Source organism: Staurois parvus, unplaced genomic scaffold (genome assembly GCF_062004578.1).
Source record: "Staurois parvus isolate SC_StPar_1 unplaced genomic scaffold, SC_StPar_1.0 ptg000544l, whole genome shotgun sequence".
Classification (NCBI taxonomy): Eukaryota; Metazoa; Chordata; class Amphibia; order Anura; family Ranidae; genus Staurois; species Staurois parvus.
The window spans coordinates 1,067,773-1,084,969 of record NW_028318340.1 but is presented as its reverse complement, the minus strand read 5'-3'; the positions used below and the strand labels follow the sequence as shown (position 1 = coordinate 1,084,969).

General features: G+C 39.7%; 1 protein-coding gene across 1 annotated transcript in view; it reads left to right on the top strand.

Annotated features, from left to right (window-relative positions):
• Positions 1 to 17,197, top strand: part of FREM2 (FRAS1 related extracellular matrix 2) — a 281,323-nt gene that overhangs the window by 91,584 nt on the left and 172,542 nt on the right. The window contains exon 3 of the mRNA XM_089690817.1: positions 11,843 to 11,989. Within this exon, the coding sequence (XP_089546943.1) occupies positions 11,843 to 11,989 (147 nt within the window). The remainder of the gene's footprint in view (positions 1 to 11,842; positions 11,990 to 17,197) is intronic.

Sequence of the window (17,197 nt, the reverse complement as noted above, 5' to 3'; positions counted from 1 at the left end):
ACAATACTGAAGAGGTTGACAGAGGCTGCAGTGCTTGAACAGAGAGCAGACAAGAGACATGGGCCACCAGAGAGGTAAATATTAGGCCTATGTTATACCTGTCATTAAAGTGATTGTAAAGTATCAAATGTTATTTTTAAAAATAATAAACATATCATTCTTACCTGCTGTGTGCAGTAGTTTTGCACAGAGCAGCCCCTATCCTCCTCTTCTCAAGCCCACTCCTGGCTCTCCTGCCAAATGCCCACCATAGCAAGATGCCCATGCTTGCAGGCTGGAGAGAGTAGAGAGAAATGCTGCTCTCATGCATAGTTCTGGATTGAGATTGGGGCTCAGGTAAGTATAAGAAGGGGCTGGGGGGAAGGGGGGAGCTGCATGCAGAAGGTTTTTTGCTTTAATGCAGAGAATGCATTAAGGCAAAAAAACCTTCAGCCTTTAGAACCATTTTAAGTGCCACACCACAGGGTCAAAATATGAGTATTCCAATAAAAAGGGAAAGTCCAAAGAGCATCCAGTGCGTTTTGGGGGTCCAAAAACACTCCCTTCATCAGGGTTTACGATTGAAAACAATGTGAATAGAGATCTTCTGGGGCATAGAAGCTGCCGACCAAGGAAGCAGATTATTTACATCAAGACTGATATATTAAGATAATAATCAAGTGTTGTAAAGCAGACCCATACTCTGAAACCAAAAACTTAGCATGCATACATTTTTGATGGAAAAGGCTTTGTATGTCTCATCTGCCAAACAATGTCTTTTCCTTTTTTCTAGCTTTTTTTTTAACTTAACATGCACAGTGCAGTGTACCATTAACAATGGCTACCCTGTGGATGAAGGAGGACTCCAGCAGCAGAAAAATATTTCCAAGAATTGCAACCAGCAGCTATGGATTAGTGAAGGAAAGTGCAGAGTTGTCATAACTGGAACAGGTCAAACTCAACAGAGGATGATTGCAATAGTTTCACATTATTGCAGGTGTCTGCCTCCCCATTCAGTTCCGCTTCAAAGGAACTCTATAACATAGCAGAATAGGGGTCACAGTAACCTTTGACAGAAGGTGCAATTCTATGACTGAAATTGGACTTACTCTAGTTTTTGACAAATGTTCATACAAACATTCATATGGATATTAGTACGTTTGATAAATCGATGAATGTTGTTCAAAAGAATTTCAAAATTCCATTTGCTTTTACCATTTGATTTTGGAATGAATTTATCAAACAAAAACCACATGCACTGTTAGATATTCATTCATTCACTCATTCAAAAATTCACATGGTGCTCCTTTTGAATTTTCCCGCCACTGTGGTCAAAAACAAATGTTGATTTGACCCCATTAATGATTAGAAAATCAAGTGAACTTTCCTAAAATAAAATTGAACAAAATTCTACTAGTGTTTGACTTTTACTGGCTGGGTACTAATTGCAGGGCAATTAAGAGGAGTAGGTGTATCTTCAAACCAATGAAATTGTAATTTTGAGTCAGAGAATGACTGCTTTTAAAAATGATCGTTCTTTACATTTATATAAAATTAGAAATCTGGATTTTTGAAAAGACCACATAGGCCCAAGCTTAGGGCAGCAATATTCTCATATCCGGAGAATATAAGTGTTGACTCTAATAATTTATATACTTCAGAATGTCACAAATTATACACAAATCACCATAGATTACTCACTCCCCTTGAAAGAGCTAGGTAGCTCCACTGTATTTTGGAGGAACCAAGTGTGCCTGAAGGATGACTATACAAACATGGGGAACCCAGGATTCCTTGGAGAAAGTGAATGCAAGTCTACAGTACTACAAGTCTACAGTGCTAATCACTAAACTTCTATGCTACACACATATTTAATTACATGAAAATTACACTTCTATAATTAAAAAATGTGCAATAAACAGTAAAAGAAAATGTTGATCATGGAATAAGACTCACCTAACCAGGGGCGGACTGACCATTTGGAAACTCGGGCACTGCCCGAGGGCCCAGGGTCAGTTGGGGGCTCCATGAGATGCCCCTGGTACCTTTTACATAGGCTTTTTTGAGTTTGGGCAAGGACACAGGGGCCCTATGATCCCCTATTGCCCGGGGGCCCCATGAGTTGTCAGTCCGCCCCTGCACCTAACACCTACATATCTGGTCTCCACAAATTTCTGTGATGTCAAGGACACTGATGAGTAAATGGCTCCCTGGGTTGTCATTCCTACTCTTTCATCTCATAGCTACAGTTATATATTTTACAATGCAGCATCTCTGCCATGTTCATGTTAGTATTTAACAAGAATCTTCAGCGCCCCCCCCCCCCCCAAAAAAAAATAAAAAATTAAAAGCCAGTAGCTATAAGTACTGTAGCTGCTGATGTTTAATATAAGGACATTTACTTGTCCAAGGATCCTCATGCAGGCCAGTTCTTCACTGGTCTTCGGGTCCCCAGCATCTTTACTATTGGAAGTCGGCTTTCAGTCCTAGCGGTTTTGCAGCTGACTTACTAATGTGCATATGCAAGCTGTGCTGTGCCTTGTGCATGGTCCTGCAGCTTTTTAGGATCTGTGACATGTTCCAGAAAGATGTGGGGAAAGGGGGGAGGGGGAATCTTCCACTCGGATTGCCTGGGCGATATAAGCAGAAGTGGTAGCAGGTAAAAACTAGGTATTCCTTCAAAATTAGGTACCCACTCCCCCCAAAATAAAAAATTGTGTCCAAAGGGGTTAGAGGAGGGGGGGGGGCAGAAGCAGAGCTTCCCTTTTGAGTGACATTCCACTTTAAATACAACAAGGTATCCTCTGGATAGGTACACATGATATCCATTGGATCCACTGGATAAAGGAGTTCTCCTTTAGGTGGGGCATATTATTCCATTATTATTATCTTCATAAAATACATACATTTCCCCTTATTTTCTTAGAAGATATTTAAAAAAAGAACCAGCAACAGCTCTAGAACACTCCACATACTCTTGTGAGTGCTGTCAGGGATTGTTTGTATTGGTTGTTTGTTCAGACTGTGGCAGACAATGCGAAGTTTGGCCAACAACTCAAGTAATCCTTACACATTCCCCGGCATATCGCTGTCAATCCAGAGCCTAATCCTATTAGCCACACCTTTTTTATTCAGTGTGCAATATTATGCTGAAGACTTTGTCACACAATGATCATTTGCCAGCATGCAGGAAACTGTCTGGCGCCGGCAGAGGAATCACTCCAGCGTGTCACTCCATACCTGGAGGCTAGGAGGTGTATTATAAGAATGCCGATAGATCGGAGTGTCAGCACGGAGCTTGTGGCTGCAGGGTGTGTATTTTTAGACTTCTCAGCCAGGTGTGTTTTTCTTTGTTAGTTAAAAAAATGCAGGCGTGTATCCCAGTGACAAATTACAGCGCAAAGTATTGTTTTACTTGTCTACTTGCTGCATGACTGGTGATGGTAAAGCCAAATTGTGTTTTGAAAAATATGACATGTCCATTTTTTTCTACATTTAATACATGGGGAGGCCCACAGTAGTGAGTGGCAGTGCATGGAAATGCATAGGACATACATTTAGATATGTTACCTGTGTATTACCCCTGGCCAATGGCTGCTGTCAGTATCCAATCCATATTCAAAATTTGTACATCCCTGTATGTCAGCGAACACAACTCTTGCATTGGCATATGCTACAGTACGTCTGTGTGAATAAGACCTTAAGGAAAATTCTGTTTTGCAAATTAACTGGCTGAATGTCTGTTTTAATTTTGTAATGTATTCTACAAGCATAGAGGTATTTGGTTACTATAGACAGCAACTAATAACAATCTATGTGTTTATATATATATAAAACAAACATGCAGCGCTCCCAAACGTGATATTAAGCAAATATAAATGCAGAAATATGTATAGTACTCCAAAAATGATATTACACATTTATAAATGCAAGATTGTGTATAGTACACACAATTATGAGTCATTGTACATAGATAAGTTCATAAATTCAATTCCAAATGAAAACTTATGAATTTATGAACTTATCTATGTACAGTGACTCATAATTGTGTGTACTATACACAATCTTGCATTTATATATGCGTAATATCATTTTTGGAGTACTATACATATTTCTGCATTTATATTTGCTTAATATCACGTTTGGGAGCGCTGCATGTTTGTTTTATATATATTTGTTATTCTAAGAGGTTTTTTGAGGTTTTACCTTCTCTTGCCTAGCTGCTCCACTATACAGATCTAGCGCTCGTTTCATTTAGATATCTGTTTATGTGTTTATATAGTTTGCATTTTGGTACCATGCTTTGCTTTCTGATGGTGACTGTTATCGATCAAAAGCTTAAAAACATATGGTATTTTGTTGCTGATGGTCTGAAGGTGAATTGATAGCTAGGGATGAGCTTGGGTCTGGTCCAAACCTGGAAGGAAACCTGTCTAATCAGCAGCAGGCAGGGGATTCCTTGCTCCCCCTCAGCTGCAGGTACACAAAGGGGAAGGGATGCTTATGACCTCGTTGACTTAATATGGCCACATGTCATTGACCTACAGTAATATATTGACCATATGGCCATACTAGGTCAACGATGTCACAACGCTATTAAGGGCAAATTGTCTCCAAACATTTGTCCAGTTTATTAGACCGATAATTCAAGTATACAGTTGTGTTCAAAATAATAGCAGTCAGACATCACTAACCTGATCAATCACTGTTTTTGGTAGAAATGATATTTCTACATGGCAAATAATTTACTAGCAGGTGTAGTAGAGTAATAGAAATCCAACAGACCCAACAGTCATGACATGCATGCTGCTGATTCTGTGTAATTGAATCACTAATTGAAAGGGGCATGTTTAAAATAATAGCAGTGTGGAGTTCTATTAGTGAGGTCATTTATTCTTTGAAAAACAGGTGGCAATTATTGCCCTTATTTAAGGAAGGAAGGCAGCAAATGTTGTACATGCTGGTTACAGTGCATTTCTCTCTGAAATTCTGAGGAAAATGGATCGTTCCAGACATTGTTCAGAAAAACAGCGTACCTTGATTAAAAAGTTGAGTGGAGAGGGGAAAACATATAAAGAAGTGCAGAAAATGATAGGTTGCTCAGCTAAAATCATCGCAAATGCTTTAAAATGGCAACCAAAACCTGAAAGACGTGGAAGAAAGCAAAAAACTAACATTCAAATGGATAGAAGAATAGCCAAAATGGCAAGGACTCAGCCAACAATCAGCTCCAGGAAGATGAAAGAAGGTCTAAAGTTACCTGTGAGTACTGTTACAATTAGAAGATGCCTATGTGAAGCCAAGCTATCTGCAAGAAGCCCCCGCAAAGTCCCACTGTTGAAAAAAAGACGTGCTGAAGAAGTTACAATTTGCCAAAGAGCACATTGACTGGCCTAAAGAGAAATGGCCCAACATTTTGTGGACTGATGAAAGTAAGATTGTTCTTTTTGGGTCTAGTGGCCGGAGACAGTTTGTCTGACGACCCCCAAACACTGAATTCAAGCCACAGTACACTGTGAAGACAGTGAAGCATGGTTGTACAAGCATCATGATATGGGGATGTTTCTCATACTATGGTGTTGGGCCTATTTATCGCATACCAGGGATCATGGATCAGTTTGAATACATCAGAATACTTGAAGAGGTCGAGCTGCCTTATGCTGAAGAGGAAATGCCCTTGAAATGGGTGTTCCAACAAGACAACGACCCCAAACACACCAGTAAACGTGCAACATCTTGGTTCCAGACCAACAAGATTGACATTATGGAGTGGCCAGCCCAATCCCCGGATCTTAATCCAATAGAAAACTTGTGGAGTGACCTCAAAAATGCAGTTTCTGAGGCAAAACCAAGAAATAGAGAAGAACTGTGGAATGTAGTCCAATCATCCTGGGCTGGAATACCTGTTCACAGGTGCCAGAAGTTTGTTGACTCCATGCAACACAGATGTACAGCAGTTCTCAGAAACAGTGCTTATACAACTAAATATTCATTAAGTGATTCAAAGGAAAGCAAAATCTTCAAACATTTTTCAGTTTATATAGTGAATGTTTGAGTTTTTAAAGAAGAATACAAACACTGCTATTTTTGTGAACCGTCTAATATTCACTTTTCTTCAATTTTTTTAGAGGAACAACACAAATTTGATCTATTTTTCTTCATGTTTTGATTTGGAATAGAATGTGTAGTGTTCCCAATGCATTTGTGTGTATGGAAATAAAAGCTATTAGAAGGATTTTGAGTTTTATTCACTTTTTTCAACACACTGCTATTATTTTGAACACAACTGTACATAAAATACCAAATTTTTTTTTCTAGTTTTGGGTAAAGTGAAAAAGGATTAGTATTCCTGTTTGGTTTTTACTTCTATCCGGGGCTATAGAAATCTACCCTCACTTTCTGTCCTGCTGACAACAATTTCAGATAGGAAGTATCAGAAAATCTGCAACAGGGACACAGAGAGAAATAAAAATCCCTCAGGTGTTCTAGCTTTCCCCTCTTCTACTACAGAAAAGCATTTTAAAAGAGGAGTTCAAGAAAAAAAAAACAAAACATTTATACTCACCTAGGTGGGTGCAGCATCAATCCCCCATTACCTTTAAGACCGAAAACTGAGCAATCAAAGACCGCTGATCGCTTGGTTCTCAGTCTTCGGTGAGCATAGAACTGGTGACTGTCAGTCACTGGCTCTCTGATCTGCCACTCCAGCACTCACTGGAGCATCAGGCTGTGGAGAGGAGGTTTTCAGTGGCCTCTCTGGGTGGATCCTGACTTTACATTTGGGATCACTACATAGCCTGAACTGGCTGAGAGACTTCTCTAATTCTACTTTAATTTCTGTCAGTCTTGCTGCTGGGGAGATCCCTTTATTTCCTGTCTGGTAAAATGAGGTTGTCAGGGCAGGATGGGAGGGGAGCTTCTCTCTGAAGCTCACTACACATCTGATTGTATAATCTATCAACAAGTATGTAGTGCAATGATCTTCCTGATTGTATACAAATTGATTAAACAGTTTAGGTAGTTCCTTGTGTTACATAGTTTTGGTAGATCTAAATCTGATTGTACAGAGATTGTATAGTCAGAGACAGGGGCGGACTGACAACTCATGGGGCCCCCGGGCAATAGGGGATCATGGGGACCCTGTGTCCTTGCCCACACTCAAAAAAGCCTATAAAAAAGGTAGCAGGGGCATTTCATGGGGCCCCCTACTGACCCCGGGCCCTCGGGCAGTGCCCGAGTGCTCGAATGGTCAGTCCGCCCCTGGTCAGAGAACGTGAGTGGTGAGCCTAATGGGCACCCAGATGCCAGTAAAAAACCTGACGGGTTTTAACCCCTCCCCATGTTATCCAAAACTAGGAAAAAAATTGGCTGGACGTACAATGTATGAATTCCACAGGAAATTTGGGAGGTAATGGAGGTATGGGTTTGAGCAGTATTTGTGGCCCTCGGGTTTGCCGTTGGATGCCTCTATTGTGTTCTGGCAGCAGGTGAACTTTGAATGGAATCATCTTATCACATCATCTGATTCATGTCCTGATCCTTATAAGTACAATTTTTCACTCTGTCAGTTACTAGTGACACTACAAATCCTCTTTCCGGAAGAAGATAAACAAATCGGTCATGCACATCTCACCTTTTTATTGCTTAGGATCCAAAAAACATATTTCATGTATGGCAAGTGCTCAGATAAGATTATTTTTCATCATTCATTTATCAAAGCAGCTTTTACGTTACAAAGATCACAGAGGATGGAGCTATGTCACGGCCAGCTGGCAAACAAATAGGGCATGTCTAATTAATGGTTTGTCTTTAAACCTCCAATTCCAAAAGGTACATGCTATAGTGCAACTAATCAAAGTTTAACATGGAGCAAAAAGTCTCAGCATGACCGCTTAGGACCTTCAGGGGACAAACACGTGCTTGTGTTCTATAATCCAAAAAAGAAAGGATTTAAAGGTTTCCGGTATCAGCTGCTCATTTCACCACTGGATTTGTGTGCAGATGAAGGTTATAGCAATGCGTGATGTTGCTGATGTAAAGGTACGCTGCAGCCTAAACTGTGCATTTAAAACGGATCTAAACCTATCATTTAACTGATTCTCAAAATGACATTCAAGTCATAACATTAATAACTGTCACAGTTGCTTGTGCTGTCAAAAGAATTGTCAAGCCATCAAATGGCTAGTGTCATAACTGATCACATGTGCAGCACCATGGCAACTGCAGATCAAACAAGGATTAAGATGACAGCTGCCTTGGCTGTAAAGAGTAGGAGGGTTTTGATCCACTTTAAACTGAAGCAGGGGTGTGGAAATGTTTTAAAAAACTACTTGTCCAGGGACTAAATCGGTGTCCCAATCTACTTATCCCTCATGACAATCTACTTGTCCAGATAAAAATTTTTTTTTTTTTAACTAAAACTGTATTTAAATCTGCTTAAAGTAATGTCGGCGGCTTTTAAAAACAAAAGGGGCTTTATGGCGACTTAAACATTAATATTGCGCTGTTTATGTCCTCCTCCCCTCCTTGCCTGTTTCCAGCACCGCACCTGGGCACTAGCATGGAGGGGGGAGACCTTGTAGTGTAATGAGCACTGATTGGGTGCTTGTCAGGAAAGGGGACGTGTCCAGCTTATCCTTTATCCCTTTCACTGCCAGAGTCACTTTGCGTTTTTTGCACACGTTTAAAAAATCATTTAAGGCCTGAAGATTATACAAAACTCCAAAACATTATATATTTCTGGAATCAGAGATCCTAGAGAATAAAATCGCGGTAGTTTAAATTTTTTATGTCACATGATATTATCACAATAAATACACTTAAGTTAGGGCACAAAAGTAATAAATTATCCAATTTTTTTGTAAAATATAAAGGGCAAGGTTGCATCGAGTAAATAGATATCCAACATGTCAAACCATAAATTTGCGTGCCCTTGTGAAACGGAAACAAACTTTAGTACCCTATATTTTCTATAGGTGATGCTTTTAAAGCCCCCTTATTGGTCATCAGTTTAGTGTTACCGTGCAGGTCTGATGATAGAATTACTGCTCTCATTCTGGCGTGCGCGGCGATCTGCAATATGTGTATCGCATTTGCTGTTTTCATGTGTGGGCGCCCCACACGTGCTTTTATGTTTGTATGTGTATATATGTGGGGGGGGGGGGGGGTTTATATGCTTGGGTGTAATTTACATTTTTAAAAATATAAAAAAACATTTTTTACTTAACTTTTTTTTTATCACATAGGGGACAGAAAGTCCCCTATGTAATGATTTTTTGGTGACAGGTTCTCTTTTTTGAGGCATCCAGGCTCTAAAAGACCCTGCATGTCTCCCCTGTACTACACTGAATGTAATGCAGTGCACATCGCACTGCATTACATTCTTTCCCGGCCTCGATGATCAGTAATCAGTCAACAGGGACCCAGAAGTGACGTCACATCACTTCTGGATCAGGATAAGAAGGGGAGGGGAGCGGACGTGTCCGCTCTCCTCCCTTCTCTATACCGTATCCCAGCATACCACCGGCACCCACTGAACCAGTCCCGGGCCCACAGATGGGCAAACGGAGCCCGGGACATATAGCGGGCATAGGGGCGGTGGCTGGCACTGTGGGCTGTGTGGAAGCAATCAGGCGGCAGTACTGCCGCCCGAATGCCTCCACCAGACAGATGAGCCCTGCTGCTTGTCCGCAGCAACGCTATAGAGAAGAAAAAAAAACTACATGTCCCAGACGTTGGGCGATATGAATTGCAAATCCCTGCTGAAGTATTGGCATAGGACTGGTTTTAGCAATGACAGCTCTGGTGCCTGAGTATAGCATTCTGGTTGATTAAAATAATAGTAGGGGTTAGGTTAAAATAAAAGTATGTCGGTTTCCATTGCTAAGCTCCTTCTCTAGTTGTCCGGCTGTTATGCTGATGCTCAACACTTTTTGAGTGAATGATCTGGAATGAGTTCAGAACAGGAAAGTCAGAGTAGTCAGAAGTCCTTATCTTCTAACCCATTTTGAGTTAGTGGCTTAAAGTGTATTTGCACTTTTGCAGCCAAATTGAGATAATACCTTCTTTATATTTGTTACATGTTCTCATTCGCATTGCATAACTTAAAAATTGCTCCTTACATTTTAAGTGCTTTTTACTTGCTTAAAAATCCCACAAAGCTCCCCCTATGTAATGTTACTGAATGACTATAAATGATATCTTTATTCTCCAAACAATAATCAATAAACATTCACTACTTAATGGCCCTGTCATTTATTGTCAAGCCTTTCTAAGGCTTCATGCACACTAGTGTTTATTTAAGCACCTAGAAGCTATTAGCAGCATTTTTTTCTGCTCCTAGAAGCTAAATAGTGTTATCCTATGTATCTGTGCACACTACATTAGGATATTAGTTTTTTCTGAGCTTCAGCATCTAGGAGCTGAAAAACAATTGTTTTTGTAGTGTTTTTTGTAGCTTTTTTTTCCTGGAGAGAAAAAAACATGACTAAAACGCTCCTAACAGCTTTTTTTCTAGCTTTATTATTTTCCCCTCTACATGTACTGTAAAAATGCTAACGCTCCTAAATGCTTTTGAATTCTACTAAAACGCTACAAAAAATGCTATTACTAGTGTTTTTTTATCCGGTGTTTTTCCCAGCATTTTTCAAACTAGAAAAAAAAAACACTAGTGTGCATGGAGCTTTAATTTGTTTTTATGCTGTAACGTCCTCTGCGAGCACCCCAACTTCTTCTTTTTCCCTTCATTTCTGTTTGTTTGGAACAAACAGTGCATGTTAGTTGTGGCCATGTGCACTACTCTATGGCACCACAAATCCCATAGTCCTTCTTGGGAGTGAGCAAGAGAGGGTGTCTACATTCCTATATACTGTACATTGGGGACCATGGAGAACGAACATAGCTTCCCCTTTAACAGAAAGTCTGATCACAGCAGAAAAAAAAAGAAAATGTAAGATTTGGAGGAGGCTGAAAGCAATAGAAAGGACTTTTCTGAGCTAAGAAGGCATACGTAAATAGAATTTAGTGTCACTTTAAAGAGTTAGTGTAGTTAATGCTATGTGAATGGGAACACACAACAAATATATAGTGGAGTTTTCTCAAATTTCACTGCAGACATAGAAATACACTTTAAAGTATTGAAGCCATGGCATCAGCATGACAGCCAAGTAACTACTCTTTGTTAAATGGCAGCCAAAATGTTTCTCTGGAAGGGTTTCCTTTAAGGATTTGGGGTTTAAATAGAGCCTAAGTGCAGCCAAAATAAAAAACAGAAAAATCAGCACAAAGGACATAACTTACAGTCAGTAAATATGTGTCACTTGCGCTGATGCCTCTTCTTTTAGGTACATTTTTTTTCTGTTCATGTCCCCTGGCCCCTGCTATAATCGCCTGGGGTTAATAGAACTAAGAGACTCATCAAGAATGCTGACAATGCCTGCCCTTTCCACCCAGCTCTGCCATTCCTAGAGGCCTACTACATCTTCTATTAATGAATCACATGTTCCTTGTGCTGGTACTGTACTCTCACTATAGCTTCCATGAATGGAGGATGGATGGATGATTGAAAGGTCTAACTCCTCCATTCATAGATGGTGTTTCATCTTAGGATTCTGCTCCATCACATCCAAACTTTAATTCCCCAACTAAAATTTTCATTGCAGATCTGAGCTTCATTGAGTGCATTGGGGCAACTAACTCTTTTCAGATTTAGCACACAATGAACCAGGATCCCCTATACATTATTTATCTGTGTATTTTGCTATATGTCCAGGTACTTTATGTGTCAAGCTATAATAAGACAGCTTTAGTCATATTGGCAGTATTTTTTTCCTGCTATTTAAACTTACCTTTATGATTGTCACAGGAGGAAACAAGCTGAAGAATCAGCACTTTCGTCTGAACTGGGCCTGGATTTCAATAGAAAAGGAGTACTATGTGGTGAATGAAGATGCCAAACATTTAGAGATCATCTTGAGGCGTAGAGGATACCTGGGAGAAACCTCATTTGTTAGTAAGTTGTTGAAATTCTTATCTATTCCATATTGTTCATTAAAATAATAACCATGTGATGCTAAAACACTTGGCATTTTTATCTCATTTGTCACCAAAGGGTCTGTTGTAGAGAGGAATAACAAGACTCTCTGTAGCTCAGGTGCTATGCAACCATTTCCTCTCTGTCTCTATGCTGCTTTTCCCAGATTGTGTCCAGGATAAGGATGACCATAAACAGCCCAATTCCTGCAAGTAGTACAATCAATTAAAGCAACACATTTGATAGAGAGGGCTATGAAGGGCTATGGAGCAAGGGGTGCTTCCAGCTGTGCTCACTATTTTTTCCCAGAGATTTTTCAAGGTGTTGGAAGATTTCTGAATCAGTGGGCAACTGGCCTTTTTTTTTTTACAAAGAAATGGCAATGCCCCCAACCTTAAACTAGCCTTTGCAGCAAGGAGTACATAGAAAGGCAATGCACACCAAAAACAAATAAAAATTCCTAGCTCACTTACCATCCAACCTGCAACAAAACTGAACTGACCCTATCTAACACTTCATGTTTAAAACAAGGGGTTTAGTTGCACACATTTGCAAATATACAGTATGTGTAAGCTGCAGTGGCCACTTTAGGGCACCCAAGTGCACTGCAGTCCTAAAGCTATAATTATGAGAGTCTTCCAAATTGGAGCACATATAGTAGTAGACAGATTAAAGGCAGGTGTGCCTGGAGGGAGCCCATCCCTTAAAGATACAGGGATGCACTGGATACCCAGCAAGGGTACAATGACAGCTGAAGGTTTTCAGTACATTCCAGCAGCAGTTCACTAACTTTAGAAAGAAATGGCAACCATCCCAACCTATAACCAGCCTTTGCAGCATGGAGCACATGGAAGGGCAACGCATGTCAAAAACAAACAAAAATTCCCAGCTCACTTACCAGCCAGCCTGCAACAAAACAAAAATGACCCTGTCTATCAGTTAATGTTAAAAACAAGGGGTTTAGTTAAAAATAGAGAAAAATAGGCCTGAGAATGCTCTATATACCAGGTCACCAAAAGGTAAAAACCTTCCCCTTTGAAGAGATAGCTGCAGATAGTCGCAGTCAACTAGACTTGATTGTAATGGCAAAGATGTTTTGCCAAGTAGCTTCTTCAGTTCTAAGTTCTCATTACAATGGAGGGAGCTACTGGTTGAATTGTAAAATGGATTCAGTATTACAGAACAAGTCCAGCTAATTGCAACTAACTACTGTTAGATATTATACATGACACATATAAGTGAAAACCTTCAGAGACACCGTAGAAGAGTTATGAAAAGTTTAGAGAAGTAGATAGAGTTTATTTGGTGACTGAAGAAAGTAAACTATACTAAGCAGAATTATTGCATGAGTTATTATTAACAATGGCATAGCTTTAAAGGCTAAGTTCACCTTTATAAATAAATAAATGCACATGATTTTGCTGGGAAAAACAATTGTATTCTTTTTACACCGTAGTCTGCAAAACACTGTAATGTCAGGCTCCTGCAGACACTCAGTACAGTTGTCTGCCCGTACCTCCCACCCGTACAGACAGACAGTTAATAAGATTCACTCATTGAACAAATGATGGCAGCTGTGTGGGTGGAGTCCTGCACAACTGTGCTGCTTTTAAAATGTGATCGTGGGTCAGGTGCCCACTGTCACGGGAAGGGGGGGGGGTTTGGTGAAAGGGGTGAGGGGGACTGTTCCAAGGTAACATGTTACATAATACACCCTACATACGGATGTAATGTTACAAAAGGTAAACTTATCCTTTAACTTCCTGTGACAAAATAAGAAAGACACCTTAAGGTTATATAAGACCATAAAGTGGAACTAAATGTACAGGGTTCTTAAAAGTGCTCATTATGGCAAACTTGCCCTCTAGAGTGGCCTCTTCCAGTGATGAGAGGTCTGTGCCCCCACCCCCATGCATACACACTTACTCATCACTATTAATTTTCTACACTATATTGCCAAAAGTATTGGTCAGCCTGCCTTCACACGCATATGAACTTTAACGGCATCCCAGTCTTAGTCCGTAGGGTTCAATATTAAGTTGGCCCACCCTTTTCAGATATAACAGTTTCAACTCTTCTGGGAAGGCTGTCCACAAGGTTTAAGAGTGTCTATGGGAATGTTTGACCATTCTTCCAGAAGTGCATTTGTGAGGTCAGGCACTGATGTCGGATGAGAAGGCCTGGCTCGCAGTCTCCGCCCTAATTCATCCCAAAAGTGTTTTATTGGGTTCAGGTCAGAACTCTTTTGCAGGCCAATCAAGTTCCTCCACCCCAAACTCACTCATCCATGTCTTTATGGACCTTACTTTGTGCACCGGTGCGCAATCTTGTTGGAACAGGAAGGAACTGTCCCAAAACTTCCCACAAAGTTGGGAGCATGAAATTGTTCAAAATGTCTTGGTATGCTGATGCCTCAAGAGTTCCCTTCACTGGGGCCAAACCTAACCCCTGAAACACAACCCCACACCATAATCCCCCCTCCACCAAACTTTACACTTGGCACAATGCAGTCAGACCATTCTTGGTACTGCCCCCCTAAAAAATGTCGCCCTAGGCAAGTGCCTTGTTTGCCTTGTGGGAAATACACACCTGACTGTACCACACTTGAATTCACTGAGCTTCTGAGAGTGACCTATTCTTTCACAAATGTTTGTAGAAGCAGTCTGCATGTCTAGGTTCTTGATTTTATACCCCTGTGGCCATGGAGGGGATTGGAACACCTGAATCCAATGATTTGGAGGGGTTTCCCAATTATTTTGGCAATATAGTGTATATTCAAAGCAAGTTCACCCATCCAAACACGTCTCCATGTTTTATTGTGCAGTGAGATGACTGAAAAGTACCCCCACCCAGCAATTCTAGCCATGGCCATCTTGAGTAAGGGCAGATGATTCATGTAGCATTTACTTCTTGGAATCCATCTACCCTTAGCTCAGGCATGCATACAGGAGGGTGTGCTTAGCTGAGAAAACCTCTCCAGATGAAAAAAAATGACCCTTAAGACTCCTGGGATGTATGACATCATTTTGACCTAGTCCAGAAACCATGAAGCAACTGTAGAGATGAAGAGAAGGAAACAAAATTTAAAAAAAAGTTTAAAACAAGTAAATACAATAAAATCTACCTTCATATCTATTTATTAAAGCTATCAGCATTAGGATTAAAAATCGATAATGTTGATTGAACGATTATATTTCTGCTTTAAGAATAGTTAGAGTTGGGCTTTACTACTACTTTAAACAACAAATGCAAAAAGCTACAATTGGAGTTTAACATTTGCTCAAGTGGTAGGAATTTCCCACCAATTAAGAGGATTTTTCAATTTTATTTTTATATGAAAAACCCTTTTCTAAAAACATCAAATGTGTTATCAAGTTAGATAGCCTTTAAACAAAAAGCATGTTTGATTATTTGTATCTGACATACTACTACTGTAAAAAAACATATCACCTTTTGAAGGATCTATTCTGTTTCTTCTAATGACCCCTTCTAAAAATGAAAACCTCCCTGTGGACTAAACCCATTAGGCCAAGCATGAAGCTATAAGACAAATGAAAGAGCAAAAAAAAAAAACAACAAAGCCCGACAGGAGATCACCACTTGCCAGCCATGCCGCTGTGAGTTGATTTCATCAGGTTGTAACCAATTCCCTCCTCCCCCCTGGATTTGGACTTCTTTTCAGTCTGTTTGGCAGTCAGAGTTGAAAGGAGAGGTGTTGAAAACTAATCAGTGTCCAATGAGCCAAAAGGTAAAATGGAGCGCTCTATCCTGTTCTACACACTGACATTTAGTTCTGGCTACTGCTGTGTGTCTTTTAACAGATCCTGTTAACAAGAGAACTGTACACACAAATTACCAAATCTCTTTTATGATCTCAAAGGAAACATTATTTTATAATATATATGTAATATTTGCTATAATTTTATAGAAAAAAGTACATTTTCATTAAAATAAAAAAAAATATTACTTGTAGGTTTTACAAGATCTGTTTACAAATTTAAAGTTAAAGCTGATTTTAAAATATAATACTAAAGTTCATGCTGATTAAAAAAATATAATGTATATTTTAATAATATATCATTTTAATTGCTATTTTTAGCTACTTACTAACTTAATATTTTTTGTTTATTTTGTTGATATAAAAATGAGTGTATATGCTGTATAAATATGGCTAAAGTGTATTACCAAGCAAAAAGTTTTGCAGGAGTTTTAGATGGAGTGGGGAAAGATTAGAACCCCTGTTGGGTTTTTACTATTTTGCTTTATTTACTGTTGTGGTAACAACAGCTTCCACAGGGAATTGAAAAAAGCAGGTACAGGGTTAGCAATAAAAAGCCTTCCTGAATTTTTATTTCTGTGTTGCTGTTGGGAATTTTGACTCCCCTCCCCCCCTGGTTCACGCAAATGCATTTTTAGTGCTTTTTGCAGAAACACACTACAGTCCATCTAACATGTTTTTTTATGGGACATGTTCACATCTATGCTTTTTTGATCAGCTGCGTTTTTGGAAAGGGTCAAGGACTTTTTTTATATGCAAAAAGCAGCATTTTTGCTACAACAGAGTTCAGTGCATGTAGTACGTTTCTGCTGCGTTTTTGCAGTGTTTTGCGTTTTATTCTGCCCAGTAACAAAAAAACAAAAATTAAGAAAATGTGGTAAAAACGCAGCAAAAATGCATGTGTAAAAAGCATTGCAAAAATAGATCAAAAGCAAACTGCATTGGTGTGAACCAGACCAAAGTGAGCAGAAATCACACATTTAGGACCGGTTCACACCATGCCCCGAGCTGAATTGCACAAGAACGTGCTGTGCATTCCTGTGTGATTCATCTGTAGCTCTGTGCAATGCAATTTTAAGCCCATTCATTTGAATGGGCTGAAATCGCACCACACCAAAAGTAGTGCTTGCACTACTTTTTGAAATGCTTGTCAACCTCATTGCATGGTACTTTTTACCATGTGATTTGGTGTGGTCAAACACAATGCATCTGCTACCTGCGTTTGGGGTGTCATTAACTTTTAACTGACCGCCACTGCAGACTGCAAGGGCATTGCGATTGGAATGCAGTTTGGGGAGCTGCACAGACACAGCTCTTCCACACTTTATTATAGTGTTAATGAGTCCTTAAATGCTAAAACAAAACAAAAAAATAATAAAGTATGGAAGAAAAAAGTTGTAATAAAAAAT